We start from the raw sequence: 25449 nt of genomic DNA, 5'->3' as shown, positions 1-25449 counted from the left end.
CCTCAGTCCTCTTTTAAACCATCCGTGTTCTCTGTCCAGAATGTGTACATTTTTGTCCTCAAAAGTGTGCTGCTTCTTTTTGAGGCGCAGGTAGACAGCTGAGTCTTTTTTTTTTTTTTTTTTTTTTTTCAAATTTGGAGCGACCGGACCGGAGCAGGAGGGGACAGAGAAGAAGAGAAAAGGAAACAGGGGGGGGGACAAAAACAAAAACAATTGTGACAGAACAACAGAAACATACAGAACGACATCAGCAAATAATTGTCCGTGACAACTATAAAGACGAACAAGGATAAAGGACAAATCAATATCAACAACCACAATGACAAAGCTGTCAATGACAATCAGACATAATAGCAGTCATGAAATGATGAACTATGACAGTGATCACAATGACAATACTGCATTGAAACAGTCGCACACAATAGCAGTCATGAAGTGATGAATTATGATAGTGATCACCATGATAATACCGCATTGAAACAGTCACACATAACTGTAGTAATGAAATGATTATCCATGATAGTGAATAGAATCAAAGTTACTGTAATGCACATCATTGTAAAAAAAAAATATACATATACACATATATATACATACATACACATACATACATATATATATACATATATACATACATATATATACACATATATACCGCACATACACACATACATATATATAGTCATACTGCTGATATCACCGTCGCTGTAATAAAACCAACAACATAATAACACCCTGGTTAACTCAGTGAGTAATGTGGGGAAGTACGTATGTACTGTGAGTGTGCATATGTACAGGTATCTCTGTATGTGAGGAAAACTTCATATATATGTAAAGGTGCAGGAATGTGTGGGCGTGTGATTGTCACTGAGAGTGCATGAAAGGAAAGGGGCCGCCTTCCACCTCCCAGAGAGCCCCGCCCCAAATAGCAAGGCCGGGCCAGCTGAGTCTTAACCGTCCGTGTTGTGACATGTGCTGCTCATTCTCCCCCATACATACATCATACAATACAACACAACATATCCACATTGCATTGAGATGTTAGACCCTATCAGACACACATACCGTTCTTGTAAATCATGCTCGGGGGGAACTTAACAGCAGACATTTGTGTTCCTGGTGTGCAGGTTCTGGTTAATGCCAACCTGGGCTGCAAGGTGTCCGGCTTCAGACCTCTTCAAGAGGACAAAATAGAGGCTATCTACACTACCCTGGTAAGATTTGCGTTTTTATCCTAAATTAGAAATCATCAGTCCTAACTTCTCATTAAACGCCCTCACTTCACACATGCACGCCTGATGTTTTTAATGAGATCAGCTATCAAATGATAAGCTCTCGGGTTTGTTTGAGGTCTTGCAATTAATACCGTATTACCAGGAAAAAAGAAGATAAACATTTTGAAACTACATTTCCTCGACTGTTTTGCCGTTCTACTCGAGGTGCAACTCGCTCTCTAAAGAGTCTTTTGATCTACTGAAAGTACAGTATGTGTAAAGCGCTACAAAGAGACTGTGAAAGATTTATAAGCGTGAACTCTGCACACCCTTTTTTCTGTCGTCCTCTGTTCCTTTCTAGCACGGAGGGAAGAGCGTGGTGCTGTGGACCGCTCCAGAGGCCATCCAGTACCATCGCTTCTCCTCTGCTTCAGATGTCTGGAGCTTTGGTATCGTCATGTGGGAGGTCATGTCCTACGGGGAGAGACCCTACTGGGATATGGGCAACCAAGATGTAAGTGGCTACAAAAAATGGAAAAAAAAGGCACAACCTTACTTCATGTTACTTTCTAAGGAACAGGCTTATATGCTGTGCAAGATGAATTGAGAATTATATGAAAAGTTTATATAAAAGTTAACGCATTGTAATCAGTAGAAAACTTGTATTGTGGTTATCCGAAAAACCGCTCTTGACACTCTAGACCAGGGGTGTCCAAACTTTTTCCCCTGAGGGCCATGTGGTAAAAATCACAAGATACGCGGGCGGGGGGCCTACTTTGATATTTTTATGTATTTTAAAATTTTGCAAAAAGGCAAAAAATGTACATATATTTAAAAACAAAGCTTTGTGTTGTAATTTGTTATTAGTATCACCATTTCGGCTTTTTCTCTTTACATTTTGCCTTTTCGCTGTATTTGTCCTATTTTTGCTGGGTTTTTTGTGTTTTATTTAATTTCAACAAAGCAAGCCAATGAAAAACAAGCTGCGGGATGCAAATGGCCCTGCTTGTAGAGCGTCTTGACAAGAGTACTTGACGATGCCTGAGCTTTGATGAATTCATCTCCTCTATGGCCGAGGTTCCCAAAGTGGGGTGCGCGTACCCCCATGGGTGCGCCAATTGTCATTCATTGGGGGTATGTGAATAAAAATGCAAAACAATTAGCGCCTAACACTCACAATTACGAGCGCACCTGAACGCCTCATAGCACAGAGCGCACCGTCGTAGCAGGAAGAAGGAAGGAGACACGGCACGAAGTTCTTCATTGCTGTGTGTGAGTTATGAATAAGTAACTAAGTTTGATGATTATGTTGTGTATTAAGCGTGTTTAATCTTGAAGGTTTCACTTATGTTAGTGTTTCAATCCCCGTACTGTGAAAACCTGTCAATGTACTGTATGTGCGTGTCAGGATGAGAGTGTGGAGATTCGCCTGAAAATGAGGCTTCATTGCTGCTTGTTGGTATTTCTGTACTTTGGATACTGCTTTATCATGTTTCCCTTTCAAGTTGGTATGAAATTAATATGCAGATTTACATCATAGCGATTGCAAGTTCAACCCATTCAAAGGGAAAGATCCACACAATGGTTGGGAATGAGGTGCTGCCCCAGGTGGAGGAGTTCAAGTATCTCGGGACCTCCTTCAAGAGTGAGGGAAGGTTGGAGCGTGAGGTCGATAGGCGGATCGGCGCAGCGTCTTCTGTAATGCGGTCGCTGTACCGGACCGTCGTGGTGAAGAGAGAGCTGAGCCGGAAGGCGAAGCTCTCAATTTACCGATCGATCTATGTTCCCACCCTCACCTGTGGTCATGAGCTTTGGGTCGTGACCGAAAGAACGAGATTGCGGATACAAATGAGTTTCCCCCGTAGGGTAATTGGACTCACCCTAAAAGTTAGGGTGAGGAGCTTGGTCATCCGGGAGGAGCTCAGAGTAGAGCTGCTGCTCCTTCACATCGAGAGGAGCCAGGTGACTTAGTCTAGTCCGAATGCCTCCCGGACGTCTCCCTGGTGAGGTGTTCTGGGCATGCCCAGTCAGGAGAAGGCCCCGGGGCAGACCGAGGACACGCTGGAGGGATTATGTCTCACAGCTGGCCTGGGAACGCCTTCGTGTCCTCCCAGTGGAGCTGGAGGAGGTGGCCGAGGACCCGGATAAGCGGAGGAAAATGGATGGATGGGTGGATGGATCCCAACATCCTGCTGAAATGAAAGATATGTAGGACCAATACTCAGATACTTTATTCATCTCCAAGAGAAATTCACATCTTATCTATTTATCAGTGCTCATGTAAGACTTTTATCAAATTTTACCATGCACAATACACATTTTTGTACCAAAATTATTTACTATATAATTAATTAACCAATTAATCATGTTGAATATTTCAATTGAATGAAATGTAAAAATGCTTTTTTTAAAAGTGTGCAGCAGTAGGGGGTTCATGGCTTCAAGTCAAATGTCTGAAGGGGTACGCGACTGTAAAACATTTGGGAACCACTGCTTTATAGAAACTATTAGAAATGTACGCAGCCCCTGAGAGGACATGGAGTAAAAACAATTGATGGCTAAAAAATACATTTTAAAAACAAAGTTTTGCGAAAGTTCGCAAAACTTTTGCGAGATAACGCAATACTTTTGCGAGATCTCACACAAAGGAAAGAATCTATGGCTAAGCAATGTATTTCCTTTGGAGTACCAGTGTTCTAAGAGCTGTGTTTCCAGTAACACTAGCTCAAACCGGATGTTAGCATATAATTTTCATAAGACGGGCCGAATAACCATCACGTGAAAGTGAAAACACGTTCCTATAGTTACCGTACCACTTGGTACCGCTACATTTGTGCAAATGCTGAAGATGGAAATGAAATGATGCATTTCCACCCTATTTTCGCTGTGTATGGAACTGTGTCCTGTAGCCTCACATACTTTTGCAAGCTCTCACAAAAATGGATTTGTTCAGCCATTCATCTGTTCAAGTTCATGGGGTCACCATTACAGTGTTGCTGATACCGACCCAGCCCTTATCGTTTTGAACAATCTCCTACTAAATTGAACACGTCAACTTCATTTACTGTACTTTTATTTTCCCACCTTCCTCCACGCCAATTAATTCCGCATCTATAGCCAGCTGGGATCGTATTACTCGTAAGCCAAGAAGCTGCAGTCGCTCTGAGAGCTTTTTCAAGGCCTAAGTCCTCTCTTTAAGTCTGCATCATCTCCATAACCAATCCTGTTTTCTCCTAAGGAAGGGTTGACCCCCTTCTAGTGGCCTGCGTATGTCCCCCCTTCAGTGCCATCCTGTTCTTAAAAAGTGTTGAAAATCCCTCTTTAACATTCAGCTTCTTCCCGGAAAATGCTAAGTATTTTTATTTTCCGAGTTGAAGAGATCGGGGTCGATAGGACCACCCCCCCCCGCTGCTATTATTTCCAAATGAATGGAGTTAGCCCTCACTTTTTGGCCCTTAAAAGCCGCTGTTAAACTTTTTGAATAAATGTACACTTCTTTTGGCCAATATACATAACACTATCAAAACAATACAGAAGAGAGAAATTTCTAAAAGATGTATCATGCTAATGTGCAATGAAATTACTGTCGGTGTAATGTATTTTTGGAATGCAGGTGCAAAGCAACCCATTATTACTGCATTCCAATTTTGAATGTCCAAAATGAATATGCATGAGATCATCAGCAGGTGCGTGCAACCGTTTTCAGAGATCTCATTCGGTGTTCTTTCACAAAGCACGGGAACGTTACTTCACAGTTTGGTGCAAACTATCCATTTGCAGGGGCAAAGGCCAAAGCCTGGGATATTAATCCATGCTGAATTGATACATTCTATCATAACGGGATTGTTGCTTGGCCTGTCCACGTGTAATTCATTGTGCCCTTTACCTCACTGGCTCTGATTAAATGGAAAATGTCAAATGCTGAAAAGTATTTTATGAATGCTCTTTAGGGAGGCAGGCGCTAAAGGAGCGAGGATGATGGCGGAATGGGGGAGGAGATGGGCTAGATTGAGGGAAAAGAGAGTGTTTTAGGAAATAATGCAGTCGACGGATGTAATTTTTATGATTATGTTCTGACTTTATTTCCTCCTTTTGGGAAACTGTAGTTCTTAGAGTGATTCAGGAGCAGGATGGATGAGATGAAATCCCTGGTGAGGTGTTACACTGAATGGCTTTTGAATGGGAACAGTGTTAGCTCGATGGAGGAGCAAGGACCATTGAAGAGGTCTGGAGGGATGAAATCCTGCTCTTCTGTTTAAAGAGGTGAAGTGAGGCTTTATCGGAGTAGATGACAAACGTTGATGCCGAATTGACATTTTGCTTGTCTTTTAGCCTGAGTCCGATGTACAACAACGCATAAGTACACTCAACAAAAATATAAACCCCACATTTTTGTTGTTGCTCCCATTTTTCTCGAGCTGAAGTCAATGTAAAGCGTTTTCTATGTGCACAAAAGGCCTATCTCTCTCAAATATTGTTCACAAATCTGTCTAAATATGTGTTAGTGAGCATTCATAATTCATAATTCATCCACCTCACGGGTGCAGCATATCAAGATGCTGATAAAACAGCATTATTATTGCACAGGTGTCCCCCTGGTAGGCAACAGTAAAAGGCTACTCCAAAATGTGCAATGCAGAGCTGCCAGAGTACAGCTGCAACAATGAATCGATTATCGAATTAATTTACTATTAATCAACTATTTTGGTATTTGATTAATCTTTTTTTTTTTTTATTAAAAATGTAAATGTCCTCTGATTTGAGCCTCTTAAATGTGATTTTTTTTTTCATTTCCTTCATCATCCATGAAGGCAGACCTATTATCTTTGTGTTTTAGGCAAAACAACAACAAGACGACTAGAAAACATCATCAATTTTGCCTCTCTTCTGATACTGTATGTTGCGGACCAAACCACTGACTGTTTGTGTTTGGTTCATATAGATTTGGTCCGTCATGGGCAGGGGCGTCCAAACTTCTTCCAGCGTGGGTCACATACTGAAAAATGAAAGGACGCAAGAGTCACTTTGATGTTTTGCAAAGCAACACATGATATGCCAGGAAGTTATACTGCATCTTAAAGTTTATTTGTATAGCACCTTCCAACCTCCCGATGGTGCCCAAGGTGCTTCAAAAGAGTAAAAACAGGTTATAGCAAATGAGAACAGATCGTAGCGCAGGTTCCCAATATTTTGACTTTGTTACCATGATATTATACGTTTTTCCCCCAAAGCAGGGGTCGGGAACCCTTTTTGGCTGAGAGAGCCATGAAAGCCACATATTTTAAAATTTATTTCCGTGAGAGCCACATAGTATTTTTTCACATTATACAGTAATATAATAATATTTAAACTTTATTTATAACTTTTTACGCAACCTAAATTTCCATAATTTCATCTTTATTCTGTGTTTTGTTTGTTTCTCATAAAATTATATATATACTTGTGTATATATATATATATATAAAATTATATTTTTAGAATGTGCTGCAGCCATAAATAGTACCCACCCGGGCTGCAGTTTGAACACCTTTGGTGTAGGGCCGAACCGATGACTCGATTAATCAAAACAACAAGCTTCAGATTAATCAACTGAGAAAGTAATCACTACTTGCAACCCTAATCCAGAGCATCCCAAACATGTTCAGTAGGTGAGATGTCCAGTGAGTATGCTGGCCATGCAAGAACTGGGATGTTTTCAGCTTCCAGGAATTGGGTACAGATCCTTGTACTGTCACTTGGGGCCGTGCATTATCAACATGAGGTGATGCTTGTGGATGGACCTCGCCATGGTATTTCTGCGTATTCAAAATGCCATCAATAAAATGCACCTGTGTTAGTTGAACATGCAAAAGTGAAATTTTTGAATTTCGGTGGACATTTTTTTCCCCCCAAGCTGCTATGCTGGGAATTATTACAAAACTCGTTAAGCTAAGCAAGAAAGTAAGAACTTTCCCACATTTCGCCACATTTCCCCGTAGAACCAGATCAATCAAAACACACTCCCTGGGAATGTTTGCAATTTAGTTTCATCTCACCTGAACTAATCGCTTTCTCATCGTCCATGTCGTAGGTGATCAAGGCCATTGAGGATGGTTTCAGGCTGCCTGCTCCGGTGAACTGTCCTCCACATCTGCATCAGTTAATGCTTGACTGTTGGCAGAAGGAGAGAACAGAGAGACCCAGCTTTAGTCAGATCCACTCAGCGCTCAGCAAGAGCATTCGCTCCCCCGACGGCATTGGCTCATCCACATTGGCACGAAGGTCGGGTGACATCAGAAGCCCCAACACACACGTCTACTTTATCGCTGTGTACAATCATTAAATCTGTTTCACTTTATTCGCTTTTTTTTCAGGACACTGAGTTCTTCCATTACGCTAGCAGAGAGGCCTCTCCCCACCTTCCCATCCTTTAACTCAGTAGGAGAGTGGCTGGATGCTGTAGACATGGGCCGATACAAGGACAACTTCACTGCTGCAGGATACTGCTATTTGGAGTCGGTGGCACGAATGACTGTACAGTATGTGGATTTGGACACATTTCCCGCAGTGAACTTTTTCTTCCTTTCATGTCCGGTTTCTTTCATTTGTGATTATCTCATTTTTGATCAAACCAACTGATTTTGAACTACAAGTGACAAACTAGAGCTGCAGTAATTAACAGATGAATTGGTGATGAAGCGATTATCCAACCAATTAATCAACAACTATTTTGGTATTCGATTAATCGTTTTTTTTGTTTTTTTTTATGAAAATATCCTCCGATGTCAGCCTCTTAAATGTGAATATTTTGTAATTTCTTAGTCATCCATGAAAACAGACCGATTATCTTTGTGTTTTTGGCAAAACAAAATATTCACACACATCAGCTTTGACTTTGGAAAACAGTGATTGACATTTTTGCCCCTTTCCGATATGTCGCGGACCAAACCACTTACTTTTTGGGCTTGGTTCATTTTGATTTGGTCTGTCTAAGGCCTAACCGATTACTCGATCAATCAAAAGAGCAAGCCTGAGATTAATCGACTGAGAAAATAATTTTTTGTTGCAGCCCTATGACAGAAATTGTAAGTTCAAAACAGCAAAGTCGCCTGGGTTCTGTTAACTCATTCAATCCCAGACATTTTTCAAAAGACAACCCTTTCAGTACCGCCCATTTTAGACGATTTGACTGACCTTTCAAGGCACACAGAATATTGTGTTCTATGGCTATATAAACACGAAACCTACCAATAGAAAGATAAGACTTCCGTTTTTCATCAGAAAACAAAAGTTGGTTTCTACCTTTTTCCGTTTTTTACGAATCAGCACTAGAACATCGGTAAGTTTCAGGAAAATATCAGTTCCTGTTCAGTTTTGTAAAAACGTCTACTAAACTCCGTCTTTAGTATTGAATGAGTTAATTAATTCTGGGTCAAAAAACATTGGCATATATCAACAGCTGTGGCTGTAGGCAACCTCCTGATGAAGTTTTTACTCAGTCGACAAGATGGCGGTACCTGCATTTGAAGTATCATGAGCATCCAGCAGCTTTGTCTATGGCTGCATGCTCTGTAAAATGTTGGTTGAACTACTCAACTGCTGGCGTGAAACTCAAGCATGTTACACATGTTGTAGTTAATGAGCGTTATGAATGCTGACTGAGTAGTTTGTGCTTTACCGGTATTACAAGATGGGTTCTGGTGCCGCTGTGTTGTCCACTTTCTCATGCATTCCGAATTATTATTGGAGTAAAAATAATTTGGTGTTATGTATCATGAAAAATTGTATTATCCACTGGGTTCCCCTCGTCCCGCCTACAGTTACAACATTTACAGTACGTAACATTTTGTCAATAATCATAATCTGAGAAAACAATTGTGTGTTTGCAGAGATGTACTGAGTCTGGGCATCACTTCCCTGGAGCACCAGAAGCTGATCCTGGCTGCCATCCAGACCCTGAGAGCCCAGGTCATCCAAATGCACGGACGTGGTGTGCAAGTGTAACAAACGGTCACCTGCACGACTGCTGCAGATCACTACTGCGTACATGCAGATGCGGCTGATGGGATGGAGAAGAGGCAAGAGAGACGTGTCTTTCCAAGTGAAGGACAAATAAAAAGACCTCCTCTATTTACTCCTCGTACCCATTCTTCCTCATGCCTTCTGCGATTCCTTCCTTTCTTTTTACTATGAAGCCCCTCAGAGACGAGCAGCGGTCCTCTGGTGATTGGGGGGATGGCAGAGGAGTGATGTCATGTGACTTTTTTGTGACCTCTTATCTGCACTTCTGACCTTCAAAAACTGTGTCAGCAGAATCGTACCGGTTCTGGACGAGCGAGTGAAGACACTAGAAAGATGGTCTCTTCCAAGACGGTGAGAGATGGACTTCAAAAGGTTATGAACTAGAACTATAATTTTTCCCTTTACCACTATTAGTTTTTTGAAGTACTGTTTACTGGCCTTGAGTCAAGACTGGCAAAAACACTTCACTCCGCTGTCTGATTTCACTTTAAATAGGAAGCGGTGTCATGTGAGGATGCAAAATAGCATCACTGTATGCCAGAAGTGATCTCATATCAGATGGTGGAAGAATATCTCTGAGTATTAAAAATGGCAGGCTTGTAATCCGCACACTCAGAGCAGCAGCTGTCAGTAGTTATAAAGCCTGAGCTGTCCCGTGCAAAAGGGTCCAACACTTTTGAATTTAGTCGTTAAATGAGGCCTGCAGAAACACTTTAACCAACGGGGGCTGATGTACTGCTTGAGCAAAGTGCACCGACACGCTTTAATAGAGCTACAGTATGGGCGGTGACGGACTAAACTTTCAGGAATATGGGTATGCTTTTTGGTCCCCTTCAGAACTACTGATGGTGGAACAAAAGCTGGACGGGGAGCGGGGCGCAGGAAGACTTGTGCATTTGATCACCCATAAGTTAAGTCGTCGTCTCTCTGCCACTTCTGGTTTTATTTGTCTTATCTTTCCCTCAAGCTGTCTTATACGTGCAAATGAAATATTTAATTCCCCCTTTAGCCTGAATGTCATCTTAATCTTTTATGCCGTACACTGAATCAACTGCATTTGGCAACTTTGTTGTTCTTCCCCCACCCCCAAAGTGACAATAAAGTTTTATCGTATCTTGTAATCCTCCTCTGCGCAAAGGCTCCCATGTTAAATATGCTTCTTGTGTAGAACTCAGGTCAACTCTGGAAGATGACCCAAATCTCATATTTATTTATGTTGAAAAGCAAGCTCTCTAGATAATAAAAAAGGGGGTAGAATGGCTAACTTAACTTTAAAGTAAAAAAAAAAAATATGTGTTTGTTAATTATAAAACTGTGACATATTCCGAACAAACGTGTTCCATATACAGGAAACAAAACCAATGGAGGATGTCGGCACACAGTATCTGTGTATTCTTGAACAGTTTAGGTCTGTTATCATTGGCTGTACTGTATGCATTACAGTGTACTGTATGTGTGACTACAGTGTCTTTGTTTTCCTTTGTTTATTATGATGGTGTTATGTTATTCCGTTACTGTTCTTGGTTTCATGCTCATCAAAATGTTCTCAGGGCATTTAATCGATCGCAACTGGCTGGCTTACGTTGTTTAGGCTAACGAGGGACTTCCACCCCAGCGACTGTCGTTGGCTGGCAGAAGCCCCGCGTGATTGTATTTTAACGACTGCCGTTTGGCACCACAAGAGTGAAACTGTTCTTGTCTTGTGCTCTTTGGAAGGTCAACACTTCGGATCCTGAATCAACCCCTCAGACAAGAGCTGTCGTACCTAGAAGTGTTGTTTTTGGCAGCCTTCTTAGGTTTAGCTTTTTGGACAAAAGTGCTGATTAGCTTTAGTCACATTATTAGTGTTATGGCAAACAGCAACAGTTCAAAATGCTACATTCGGCCACTGAAATATGGGTCAGTATGAATACACATTGCACTTGTTCTACACATAAACTAATGAATCGACGTTAGCGCAGCAAAGCTATCTTTAACCTGAAGGTAGCTAGCAGCCAATCTGTGCCAGGAGTTGTGTGTAAAACGTGAGGCTTACTATGAAATGTACAGTATCACAAGCCGATTGCTGAGTAGCATGTGTATGAGACTTGTTGTAACTTACCTTCCAATGAATATTGGCGTGGTGAGTCACTTCAAAACGTTTGTGGCCACATTTTTCAGATGGATTATAGTTTGAGTATATCCATATGTGGTTTCGCTCCGTTTTTTAACGCTGCCGCCATGGTCCAGAATATGCGCGTAGGCACAAATGTCACGAATTTTGAATGTCTGACAGACCACCCACGAACATTTTCATCCAGTCTTCTCTCGTCAATGAAACTTCGCACATCTCTCGTCGTGTTTTAGTTGTCAGAGAGCCATGTTTATCTCGTTAACGGCATGAAGAAACGGTTGTCAATGAAATTATTTCGTCATCGTCGACAGGAGCAACGCTGCTATCTATTCAGACTAGTCCTGTGCATCGGCGCACGCTAAACAATGCGACTCTCGATACGACAGAGACCGATGAAAGAGGAGAAAAGCGAAAGAAGTGACACGGAAGAACAAGCGAGACATACCGGGACTGAAGATAGAAACAAGCGCTAAATACAGATAAAGAGGACAGCGAGACAAGCGCTAGTTATGGATAAAGCGGACAGCGAAATGAGTGATAGATATGGATAAAGAGGACAGCGAGTGAAAGCCTGCGCAGACAACCTGAACAGTCCAGTTGTGATTAATTCCATTCCGTGAGAATACATGACCTGGATGAATGAGAATATTCACAGGCAAGGATGCTATTGCACTTTTTTTCCCCTGTAAAACACACATTTCTCTCTGTACAGTGATCTGACCCCTCGCCTTTTCGGTATCATTACTGAGTAAGTAAGCAGGGCATTAATTGACGACCATCGAATTCCCCAAAAATTCCACATTTTTCATTGAAACACTGTACCGTAACCGGTTTCTATTTGCTACAGAATACAGTTTGCGTCTTTTTGCTTGTTCTTGTTTGTTTCTCTTAGTAATATCAAAAGAAAGATACGGACAAATGACAAATTAAATATAAAAAAACAAACAAAATATTTGTTTGTTTGTTTTTAATTTGTCAGCTATCTGTAAGTCCTCATGATTCCACAATCATGGTTAATAATGAATTTTACTATTTCTCCCACACGTGTACACCAAACTTAAATGCACCCACAAGCATTCACATGCACAACCACAACAAAAAACCTTAAGGGATCTTGTTACCACAATGAATGAAACGTAAATTATGCCCCATTTCTTCCCATTATATGTTTAATACTGTAAATATGTACTTGAAAATGCTAAATCTATTTTTATAATTTGTTTGAAAAATAATGTGTTGGATATATCTGCTCACTGTGTAAGGGGTTATTTGTTTGAATTTAGGGCCATGGCCGAAATAATGGTGTTTGGAATATTTCAATTGAAAAAAAATGGTCTTTTTGTTAGTTTCTGATGATTTTTACCCATTAGACAAAATTCTGATGGCTGTTACAATTATAAAATGTGTTATTAAAAAATCTCCAATATAAACATATCATTCATCATGCGTTTTCTTTTGGTATTGAAGGGACATGAAACTCTTTCTGCAGTAATTGGACCCCTCCTTGTGTGTGTGTGTGATACAATTCAAAAACTATATATTTTAAAAACAGAATGATTCAACAGAGTGTACGAACGGTACACTTTGATTCGATATGCTTCTACAGTTAACATTTGTACATGTACATATTAACCTTACATTATACAATAAAGAAACCAGTTCTATAAAAGTGGCATTCTTACAGTATTTTGAAATGTGTAAAATACCACATCATATCCCCAAGCATGCAGTAAGGCACTGGCAAAAATAAAAATTAAAAGACAACACACGGTACATACAGTATATTCACCAGAAGAGAGGCTCCTCAGGAGCCACACAGTCATACTAACGTGAGCCATAGAATAAACAAAGCATGATCTGTTATTCGCTGTTCAATTGTGCTAATTTTAAAAGGTTCTCAATAGCCAACGTGTGATGGGAGAACTTTAAGAGGCGCTGGCCGAGATAAAATATTAAAGTTATGTTATTTTGACGAAATGGACAGTTTTAAAATAACAAACCAAGACTCAAGGTTATTTATAGTTGTAAACGTAATTAATGTGTTTTTTGTCTCTCCTGCGGTTTTGCTTTTTTCCTCCACCTTTTTACAACAGCATATGCAAATGATATGTAAATTAGACAATGACATCATCTAAATAGGACAGCCAATAGCTGCTTTTTTTACTGAAAAGTTGTAACAGTGATCAGTCTGCAGGTGGCAGAAGAAGCGTGGCGCTCGTCATTAAAGTCCTTTCCTGTTCACGTGGACACTCACATTTCACTTCAGCAATGTTTATGCGTCCGTGAGACTGTAAGTTTCCCTCTTTCATTGCCTGCTCAATTATTCAAGTGGAATGCAATGTTGAATCCTCTGTGCAAAGTAATCGGTTTTGATACTTAATTCAACAGTTAATTGCTCTGTTTTTCGACATAAGTCAAACCTGTCTATAGCGGCCACTAAAGGGAGACGGCAAAAGTGGCCGCTATAGACAGGTGGCCGCTATAGACAGGTTGGCGGCCATTTTGAATGTTGACCAGTAGAGGGCACTGTGGGACTGCGGATAAAAGTTAGAAAGAACTACTACTGAGGGTTAATAAACCGCTGTTAATAAAGCGATTAAAGTGCATCGGCGACATGAGTCTCTCCTTTCCCACAACGAGCGACATTACAGTATTGACCAGTGCACATTGTCTCACACCAGGAAATAAATATGTGTCACTGTCTGCAACAAGCTCCAAAGAAGACGGCTTTTTTTATGTCGAACAACTGACAGTTTGTGTGGATCTTGTGAATGATTGTGCAGTCTACACACGACGGCTTCATTGCTTCAAAAACTAAACTTTTTCGTGCATGAAGCTTCTGCTTGAGTCGGCATTTTGGCCGCTATATACAGTCAGATATTGACCAAGGGATACAAAATGGGTGGCCGCTGGCCGCGTTAGACAGGTGACTGCTATACACAGGGTCTGTAACGTAAATTTTTCGGCGGGGGATTTTTCAGTGGCTGCTATAGGCAGGTGGCTGTTCTATACAGGTGGCCGCTAAAACAAGTTGGACTGTATTTATATTTATTATCACTTTGAAGGTGTAATTCATCTCAGTTGTGTCTAATTTGGCCATTTTATTGCGGTTGTGTAAATTAGCTGGTGATGACTTCACTGACCTTCTGTATAATCTGAAGTTTCATTTGTTTCCAGCCACCGGCGCATTCATGGATAGTTTGATTTTTCAGTGTTAGGCGAGAATTGACGCAAATAACAGTAATTCTCTTTACTGCACTATTTTGGTGTCTGTTTCAGCGTCAAATCTGTGCTTTGGTTCTCATTCTTCCCTCTGGAAGCATAAAACCAGACTGTGGCATTCATGAAAATTAACAATTTGAAACTAGGAGACAAAGCACAGTTTTTGACCAAACATAAGGAAATAACCGGTCTCAGAGCACAATATTAACCATCCACCTCAGTCTGAATCCTACAGGTCACTTGTTGCCAGTCCTCACCCAGTGGTGTCCAAAGTCTGGCCTGGGGACCATTTTTGGTCCACAGCATCTATTTTGTGGGGGGACCTTAGCTTGAGGAACTTTTCTGTATCCGACCCTATTTGAATTTTAGTTGAACACCCCTGGTTTACAGTGTGTATGTATTTATGTATGTACAGTGGGGAAAATACCGTAAATAACAGATACATCGCAAATTGACTTGACATTTATACAGTACATGCATACATTGAGAAAGTTAAATTGTGTCTATTTTTTGTTATAGAAACCTTCGGTTCAGTACAGAAGTTCTCTCACTGTACATATTAGAAGTGAGGGTCTGCTGCAGTCCAGAAGCAGAAGCTGTCGTAATTCTGTACCTGATCAAACTTACTTAAGATTTGTCAGATCAAAACACGATCGCATTAATTAGCCACATTACTCTATAAGCCGCAGTGTTCAAAGCGTGAGAAAAAAGTAGTGGCTTATACACTGGAAATTACGGTATCAAAATGACTTCAATTTGCTAAATGTTGCATTTGTAAGAGAGAATATTTTAGAGTTTTTTGATGTATCTTTGTACGCAGCGTATATAAACTTGTGGTTTCAACTCAAAAGGTATATTTTGAGGTAGAGAGATGCATAGATACAAGCATGTAGCCATTTTCCCCTTTCCTTCATTTATTTGTGCACCCTAAAAGCAAACATGCTAAAATTGGTACAATAAAGAAGGTAACTCTGCTACGCTCAGACCTCTTATACTTGGCTATGTTGAAAATGTAGATGTGGCGCAGGGGCAGGGCAAGTCACATTTCTACTTTGACTTTGCTTCAATGGGGGGGGGGAAAGCTGTTATTTAGTTGTTTCCCAATGGAAAGACAATCAATATAAAGATTCCTTCTTCTCCATAGTCCTAGACACACTCGCTCAATTTTACATCAGTATGATTCTGACTTGTGCTTGTTTCTGAACTTATTTCTTTATGGGTCTAGCTCGGTTACATCGACATTTATTTTTTTTGGAAGTTAACGTTATGTATATTTAAAAAAAAACAGCTCATTTTCCTCACTGGTTAAAGTTTGGTTCAAATTACCATCACAAAGAGGAAAAGTAAAAAGTAAGCTGTTCTCTGTTTTCGACTCCCCCTGTTCTCAAACTGGACTGGATCATTTATCCTTGAGCAATCTATTCTTTCGCTCCTTGCTCCCTCTCCAATTAAAAGTGCTGTCTCTAATTTTTACCTCTGGTGCAAAGAAATAAACCAATAGCCTTCGGAGAAAAGTCATTCGCCTCCCATTAAGTCTACCTGGGCTGCCTGTACTTGAATCTGTTACAAGGTTAATGCATTTAATCCATTTACTCCCAAATTCAACTTTCGGTTACTTTTGCAAAGCTACTTCTTCAAGTTCACGGGTCTCTTTCTCACACTGCGTCTGCATTAACATGTGAACTTACTGAGTCCCTCGCTCAGGGACTGAGGTTATATTACTTACTGCTTTATTATGCAACACCCACACTTCGACCAGTGCTCAGCGTATGGGAAATTACTGCAAATGCAAATGAACGTTGTGTTGGACTGCTGTGGGCGACTGTGTGGGCGTGTGGACGTGAGTGTGCTGGTACACGCTTTCATGCCTGCTCACATGGGTCACTGTGTGCCTGTATAATACTGTGGGTCTGTGTATATTGTGTGTTTTGACAGGGGATTTGAGAAAGAGATTTTTTTTTTTTACTTATTTATTTCACACTGTGGCAGCAGCAATCCATATTTTTTTATATTGCAGACATATTGGCATTGCGGATTGGAGTTTGAGACATAATGAGTTTCATCTCCAAGCTATCGCTGGCTGCAGCTTTCTGCATCTCCCCCGCAATCAAACATTCCCGCCTTCACTGGCCGCTTCGCAGATCCTCGAACATCCAAATGCAGTAGCACCATATTTGGATAATTAATTATTAGAGCTAATCTGAGATTTGTAGCCTGGGTTGGATATGTAATGTGATTAGGAAAACTGAAATAAATCAGGGACTGGAAGCTTTAAAATGACAGTTGTACTTGAAATTATATTTCCTCCATGGTTACCTGCAAGGAAACAGGTGCTGTCATGATTGCTTAGCACAAAAAGGGCTTCACAGGCAAGGATATTGGAGTAAAATTGCACCTAAACCCAACCATTTATCAGATCACCAAGAACTTCCAGGAGAGAGGTTCAGTTGTTGGGTGCCCAAGAAAGTCCAGAGAGCATCTGGCCTGTCTCCGAAAGTTGATTCAGCTAATGCTGCGCTTCCTCAGGAATGGTAGCAGGCAGGTGCGAGTGCATCTGCACGCATAGTGAGGCGAAGACTTTTGGAAAATGGCTTGATGTCAAGAAGGGCAGCAAAAAAGCCACTTCCCTCCAGGGAAAACATCAGAGACAGACTGTTATTGGCAAAAGGTACAGTGGCTCCTGAAGACTGGACTAAAGTCATTTTTTTCTGAGATCACAGCCATGAATAAAGAATGGTAGCAAAACATCCTCCGAGAGCAACTTCTCCCAACCATCCAAGAACAGTTTGGTGACAACCAATGCTTTTTTCCTACATGGTGCATCTTGCCGTAAGGCAAAAGTGATAACTAACTGGCTGGGGCAACAAAACATCAACATTTTGGGTCCATGGCCAGGAAACCCCTCAGACCTTAATCCCTGTAAGGACTTGTGGGCAGTCCTCAAGACGTAGGTGAACAAACAAAAACTTGCAAATTCTGACCAACTTCAAGCATTGATTACGCAGGAATGGGCTGCCATCAGGCAGGATGTGGCCCACAGGTGAATTGACAGCATGCTATGGTGAACTGAAAAAGACGGTGAACACTGCAAATGTTAACTCGCATTTGTTTAAACACGTTATGTTGAATGTCTCAGAGAAATGATTTGTACCGTGTATGTACTTTGTCATAATTGGCATGCTAATGTCTTCTGTTCCAGCCTAAGTGTTGTGCTCTTTATCACGCTTTGTTTTAACCAAGCCGGACATTTTGAGCTGCACACTAATACCTTCAACAAACACTTAAAATGAATATGTCAAGAAATGAAAGAGGAGGAAATGTCAGGTAGGTAGGAGGAAGTAGCAAAAGGATTGAAAGAGGCCCAGGGGAAACCCAAGACTCGACATTAGCGATTCCCAGCTGTGTTTTGAGAGGCCTCTACCCCTCTTGTCCTCTTACCCCATCCCTCGCTACCTCGGCTCTGTGTGAAGATTAAAGCAAGCGCAATAAAAGGGAAGAGCCGTCCACCTCTAAGCCAGTGTGAAGGGGAAACTTCCCTCGGTACAAAAGTTGCTCCTTTCCTTTCTTTGCCAAAGCGTGCCACGGCTCGAATCAGCTTTGGAAAAATAATCCCTGCATTATGGGGGGAGTGAGTAAACAAACCAGGGGACAGGAGAGGGGAAACCCACAAATGGGAGGGAAGGAATGCTAATGCTTTCAGGTAAAAGCTTGTGTTTCTCCACAGAGAGATGAAGGTTATGCAGGCTGGTGCGGATTCTCTCTGGGAAGCGAGAGGGGGAAAAGCAGCAAGGGGTTGAACAGAGGAAACGAAGCAGCAAAAGCCGAAGCAATCCCTCAGGAATACTCCTCGAAGACGAGCGTCACAGCCTTTTGACTGCTTGATCTTAAAGCACCTCACTGTGTCTGGCCTTGGTCCAGCTTATTGCTGGCTTTGTCTTTCCCTGGCTTCACTCAGCCAATTTGCCCAAGTGGCAAAGAGTCATTGTCTGCAAATCCTTCTCCGGAAGCCTTCCCTGCTTCCCATCCCGTCTCTCCACTGAGATGTACTTATGTGAAGCGACGTGGGTTCAGTCTGACAAAATCTGAACTTCCCACTGAGCCAAGATTAAACTCTAAGTGACCGCACTGACAACTTCTCTCCCTCTGTGGTTGGCTGATATCTCGCTTTTTTGACAGTTTAAACACCCGTCTGTCTGTCTGGCTGCCTCTCCATAAGAGGACTTTCAGGCTCTCTGTGATAGTCTGTGTTACCGCGCAGTGTCACAACACATACTTTAGTGGCCATTTATCACAGCCCTCCATCACTGCCTCCACTGTTCCTTATGACAAGTCCCTTCCACACGTAGTGTTAAGCAGCAAAGTACCAGCCTTCATTTTGTGGGGGGGTTTTTTGTATTAAGTGACTCCCAAAGCAGCACTAAACTACCATCCAATTGCCATCAAGCAGCACACACATAGCGGTGCCATACTGCCACTCAGTGGACGTTAATATAACTACAACACAGTCAACAACTACACATCTTCACTGTAAGCCCGTAATAATTTCTAAATACGTGGTAATACAGATACATGTGCTAAAAAAAACGCACAATGTTTACCTGTTTGTCTTTATGCTACTGTAACGGTTGTATGATGGGCTCACCTGCACCTGCTCCTACAACTCCGTACATAGTTGACAGCCTTAGCTGCTCTCACGGCTGCTAGTAGTACTAACAAGTGTAAATATGAAAAAAATACCCTTTCCTGAGCAAGATAAAGTCCTTAAAATCCTCCTAAGGGATTATTATTACCTAAGAAGCGAATCATCTCAACGATTTTACTGTAATTGATTAGAACATTAAGCAACATTTAATGGAGTTTACCGCTTTAATACGCACACCTTCTGTGATGGAAAACATCACTCGCAGACTCGGCTTCATCCTGAGCGCTAACCTCCTCGGCTGACACTGACAGCAGTGCTAACGTCAAGAGCGTCTGGCTCTTGTCAGGTCTCTACGTTCAAACTCTGGACTATAAAAAAAGATTGATACCTTTTGGTAGTTTTGATGAAAACCGTGTACTTTCCTCTCGCCTTCTCCACTCCACTGCACGTGTGCAGTAACGTGGAATGGGCCATTGCATGAGAAGGGAGGAGGGAGCAGTCGAAACGATCATGATTAGGCATTTTGATGTAGTTTTAAGCACATGAATTAAGACTAAAAAAGTCGAATGTACTTTAAATCAAAGGAAAAAAATCAGTCACTTGTTATTAGATGTTTGGGGGCCCCTGGAAATCTCGGGCCGTTGGCAGTTTCCTCTGTTTGCTGATGGTAAATCCACCCCTGCTCTTATAATACCACCACTACCATGTAACAATTTAAAAAAAACACCAATAATTTAGAAAAACGCAATATAACAATGTGTGGCATTACGTAATTGGGATGTATACCATTATTACAAAAGCAAGAAACCCAGTTAACCCTTCATCTTCCAATACATGGTCTCTAAACAACTCAAAACTCTGAGCTAGTAGTTCAGAATCAATATTTATCTCATAAAGTGGCAATAAGTTCAATAAAATACATCACACTCACCACTCACTCATAAGCGCTGGTCCAGTGGAAGTGGCGAAGAAACCCTTTCCTGGAGTAACGCTAGCTAGCTTAGGAGTTGGACCACCCCTCCTTACATTGTCTAGCTTTTCTGGAAAAGTCTGCCTGGAAAATGGATTTTTAAGAATGTCTGACACCAAGTCAGTTTCTTCTCCTCCTGTGCAAAGCGCTGCAGACTCTTCTTCTGTTGGTTGTTACCGGTTGTCAAGCAACTTTTTGTGTTCTTCTGCTCGTCGAACTTGGCTCGCCTTTGCTCTGATCAACCAATCAGAGGATAGAAAAATTCTGACATTTCTGTACGCCTGCGAGCGGGCTTTGTGATGCGAGTGTGACGTCTCATTGGTTGATTCAACCTAGCCCTATTGTTAATATAACTTAAGTAACATCGGGCCAGCACTCTTAACTCTGAAGGCCCTGGACAGATTACATTGACATGGCAACACATAGAAGCTGAAATCTGATTGGACAAACAACTTTAACAGACTTGGAAACAGTGCCAAGTGCCATGCTACTAAATGAAGATAATAGATGGTTGGGAATACATGAATACAATTTTGTTAGTCTCTGTTCATTGCTTCTATTGGAGGTCATCATCTCCAATGGCTTTAAAAGGACAGGGAATCTTCCAGCGTGGCGCATTGCTTTTCTAATGAAGCAAAGAGGCCGAATCATCTTCATTCTGATTCCTTTCCCTTGGATTGGAATAACTACTGTCATTAGTTTGTTGTAGTAGGTGGGTGTACACTATACATCAGTATGTGACCATCACTGCTGTGATTTAGTGTGTTCACCGTGTGTATTCCATACTTGATGAGCCGTTCAAACTGCTGAGGTTCATCAGAAGAGTCATAGTTGGTAGTCCGAGCATGACCAATGATGAATGTATGGTATTTAAGCATCTCCATCACAACCGCCTCTGCCACTGTGCAGCCGTACAAATCTTGACGCTGGTTCACACACGCCGCTACGGATGAATGTTCTATTGGTGACACACAAATTAATACTAACAAATCCTAAAATCTGCAGGGAAAAAAACCTACTTGGATTGGTGCAACGCCATATGGATGCCAGCCGTTGTGAATAAGTAGAGTTTAATGAGCTGTTTAATAGCTGGATTAATTGTAGCTATGTAGCTAACCACTGTTAGATTAAGTTGACATTAGCAATTATACCAAAGCTATAATAGGAAAAATTGTTCAGTTGCAATTCATGCAGATGTGATTGCACATGGATCACCGCGCTTGGCTTCCGCTGAATTCATACGGGCCTTGGTAAACCTGCGTAGTCAAGCTGCAAAGAAGGAAGCTGTTAAATTGGAGAGGAAAAACGTCCAATGACAGATTAAAGCTATAAAAATTCTGCTCCGCCAGAGCAATTCCAAAATCCTATATGTAGGATGTAATAGTCCCATAATCACACTAAAAATACACCTTCCGTTTTATGCCATTCTCCCTCTCTGGCTTCATCACTGAATTTCCTAATGAATGCATAATCACATAACATAATGATCCTGCACTTGCCCACGAGCAGGCCCCCATTGATGGCAGTGCGGATGGCTGGAGTGTACACTTCCTGAATAAGAAATGTTGCCGCACACTGGAAGTCATCAAAGCTTGTCTGCTTGTGTGCTACATATTAGTCACAGGGGATTTAATCACAAGAAACGCAAGCATATCAGGTTTTATCCAACTAACAAACGGTGTCTTTGTATTTTGTTATTGCATTCTATGCTATAACGCTGTGAAAGTGTACCTAATGAAGTGCTTGTTGAGTGTAAATACTGGCTGATTTATTTGGCAAAACTTGTCCAGATTACAGTATTTGCAATATAAATGGTGTGCACCAGGGGGCGCCAGATATAGCTTTTGGAGGGTGAATCACAATTACTGTAATTGATGATTATTATTGATTATTTTTAAATAAAACATAGGCTGTAATAGAAAATAACTATGCACTGCCATTTTATTAATAAGTGTGTGCGGCTCACACTGTATATTATATTATTATAGCATATATTACTGTATGTTATATTACTATTATAAGGATACATGTTTGAGGTTTCCCCAAGTAGAGTTACTATCACATCGATGAATAAAAACAACAAAAAAGAGCAACAAAAAACACAAAAACATACAGGTCAAGTTTCGCTTTTGGAGCAGAGTTTCGTCTGGCAACCACAGATGAGTTAGAACTTCCCATTTATGGTGGATTGAAATGAGATAAGAATACAGGGAAAAAGTGTTTTGCAAGAATTCCGTGGAGTATTTTGGGGGAACAGTTTCAAGTACATACCACACGAGACAAGGGATGGGTACGTTTTGGCCGATACTGGTACTTTTGAAATACTGCCGGTGCTTAAACGGTCCCCGAACCAGTCATTTCAAAAGATTCAAGATTCAAGAGAGTTTTATTGTCATATGCATAGTAAAACAGGCAGTTATACTATGCAATGAAAATCTTATTCTGTTCATTCTCCCAAGAAAAGAAAGAAAACACAAAGAATAAGAACATAAGAAACATAAACACAGAAACCAATAAATTAAGCAACAACAACAACAGAAAAGGGGGAAAATTCAAATTGTCTTTTTTATTTTTGATGTATTTTTGTGACATGCAAGTTAATCAGAATAGTAATTTAAATGCCTCAATAATAAAAATACAATTACAGTAATCCTTCGCCACTTCGAATAATGTTTTTTTCAAAAATATTTTTGTGGTTGAATATGGCCTATTAGTTTAAAAATGCATATTTAAGTAAATAGTATGTATTTTTTGCCCATCTTAAGATTTTTCAAGCAAAAAAAATGACTAAATTAACTAAAAAGCCATTCACAAGACTCATTCAAAAAGGTTGTGATGATACTGTTTGTAGTATTCTACACTGGTCACTACCTGTCAGTAATGTTACTGTAATTTTCGGTGAGACACACAAGCACCGGACTTGATCATCGTCACAACAGGCTTCTATTGCAGGTTTGAATTGTCTCACAACAGCCGCAATGAATAACAACAAATTTACAGCAAAGCACACCAGTACAATAACACAAACACAATCATGCCCTTAAGGGTCATTACATTACATTGATGGGACAACAACCACTGCAGGAAGTACTATACATAAAAGTAAGTTTAAAAAAAACAACCAAGAACTCTCTGAATGCTTACACTGCTTACATTGATTATTTTCTCCTTTCTCTACTATATTTTATTGGGTAATATGAGTGTACATGTGACAATATGGCTGTAATTTCATGTCTACAGGGCTCTAATAATGTTAAAAACTGTATTTAGAAGGCCGTAAACAGTTTTTCTATGCTCCAACTACAAAAATATTCCAGTTATAAATAAGGAATCCTAGTTCATCCTAATTCACTTATCACGGTCAGTTCTGAAAGCAAACAATCACGATAAACGAGGGATTACTGTTTAACTAAATAATAATGTAACCAGTACAAAATCAAATCCACAACATTAAAATCTGAAATTGTCATAATATTGCAGGGAATGTGCTTGAGCTGGTTGTGTCGTAATGTTGATAATGATGAATTGTTGTGTTGATATTACGGACAGCACTACAGGCAAATGTGTGTGCGGTCGACAATAAATTAAAAAAAAAAACTTTTACAATAGCCCCTTCCAGCACTTGATGCAGGTGGCTGAGTCTGCATTCACTTACCGAAATGAGGCACTGACAGCTTTTTATTTTTATCTGGTTGCTATTATTAACATTGGCACCAGTGCCATTATGAAACTGAGTGTCTGTAAACGTCGCTACACTCAGACTTGGTGAAGTTTTCAAACATTCCAAATTCATGCTGCACCTGCCAAATGAATTAGGACCAAACAATGTGGTATTGTTCATTTGTAATGTTCGGACACATCATGAGAACTATACATTTGGTTTGCTTACGGTTTGTGTTTACGTTTAATATATTAACTCATTTAATCCCTGCCTTTTTTCAAAAGACAACCCCTTCACTACTGGCCGTTTTAGACTATTTTGACTGATCTTTCAAGGCACACACAATACTGTGTTCTATGGCTATACAAACATGGAGCCTACCGAAAGAAAGACGAGACTCCCATCTTTCGTCATCTTTCTACCTTTTTCCGTTATTTGGTAACCAGCGGTAGAACGTAGGCAAGTTTCAGGAAAATGTCAGTTGTTGCCTTGAAAAGGAACAAAACAAGCTTTTTGTGAAAGCATAACTTTCACTTTTGAGTTGTGACAGCTCAAATATCTAAACATCTATACTACAACATAAACAACACAAAAGTTGTTGTTTTGGTTTTTTTGATGAATAATTTATTTGATTAATAATTTATTTACAAATACAACACTAGGAACTATTTACAATTTTCATATTTGGAACTCAACTATGTGTGTGCACACTCCTGCGAACACGTGTTGTTTTTTAATTTTACAAATATTTCAACTGTCTAATTGTCATTTTTTTCATAACACAGACTTTATTCCCAATTTTACAAAAATTGCAACTTTTTAGTCTTTGTTTTGTTACTAATATTTTTTTCCCTCACAGTATTATGATGTTATGCTCGTTTTTTTATATTAATATTTTGACTTTATACATTTTTCATATTTATTTTTAAAATTTCTGATTTAAAAAATTAAAAAAAAAATCAGCCCCGAGCCATACTTTGGACACCCCTGGTCTACATCAATGAACATCTGACAAAACGCAAGGCTGACAAGAAAGCATGCAACATAAGGAAGCGGGGTAAAATTCAAGACACTTGCAGCTTCAACTGCAAAATTGTCATCAAGTTAAGACGCCAAAGTACTTTTTGTCAAATACATCAAGGAACCGGACAAATATGGCAGATGACATCATCTCGACTGCAAGGAAATAAGACAACTGAACATTTAACGTTACTTTTACCTTCATTGAAGATGTGATTGTTGTCAAAGACAAGATGTGGTAGCGAGATCAACACGGACATCAACTTCGTGTTTTGCTATGAGTTATTTGTTGAATACAATAATGTTTCTCACCTTCTTTATCAAAATGCTGGCAGGTGCAACCTCATTTGGCAGCGTGATGGGTTATTTTTCAGCAGTGATCCAAAGAAAAGCTGAGACTTGAGGGAGAAACACTACCGAATTCAAGAAACAACGCATGGCAAAACCGTTAAATGTTCATTCATCCATTTCATTTATCATTTATATATATATTTATATGCATTTTGAATGTTTCTGCATGTGAAACAATAATTGTAAAATTCTAACAATGTTTTTATTGTTCACATTTTGGACTTTCTAGAAGTGATTCATTGGATTTTCATTATT

The 25449-nt window shown here is 40.3% G+C and overlaps 1 protein-coding gene across 3 annotated transcripts in view; it reads left to right on the top strand.

The window, feature by feature from the left end:
- Window positions 1-12775, top strand: part of LOC129173226 (ephrin type-A receptor 7-like) — a 211656-nt gene extending 198881 nt beyond the window's left edge. For 2 of the 3 annotated variants that reach the window (XM_054763942.1, XM_054763941.1), the window contains exons 15-19: window positions 1128-1214; window positions 1576-1728; window positions 7285-7475; window positions 7568-7732; window positions 9083-12775. In XM_054763942.1, the coding sequence (XP_054619917.1) occupies window positions 1128-1214; window positions 1576-1728; window positions 7285-7475; window positions 7568-7732; window positions 9083-9197 (711 nt within the window). In that variant the 3' untranslated portion in view covers window positions 9198-12775. The remainder of the gene's footprint in view (window positions 1-1127; window positions 1215-1575; window positions 1729-7284; window positions 7476-7567; window positions 7733-9082) is intronic. The other variant, XM_054763943.1, reaches the window with a different exon arrangement.
- The last annotated feature ends 12674 nt before the right edge of the window (window positions 12776-25449 follow it).

This window comes from Dunckerocampus dactyliophorus, chromosome 20 (genome assembly GCF_027744805.1).
Source record: "Dunckerocampus dactyliophorus isolate RoL2022-P2 chromosome 20, RoL_Ddac_1.1, whole genome shotgun sequence".
In the NCBI taxonomy this organism is placed as follows: Eukaryota; Metazoa; Chordata; class Actinopteri; order Syngnathiformes; family Syngnathidae; genus Dunckerocampus; species Dunckerocampus dactyliophorus.
The sequence above is the reverse complement of the archived record's forward strand: the minus strand, read 5'-3'. Positions and strand labels throughout refer to the sequence as shown.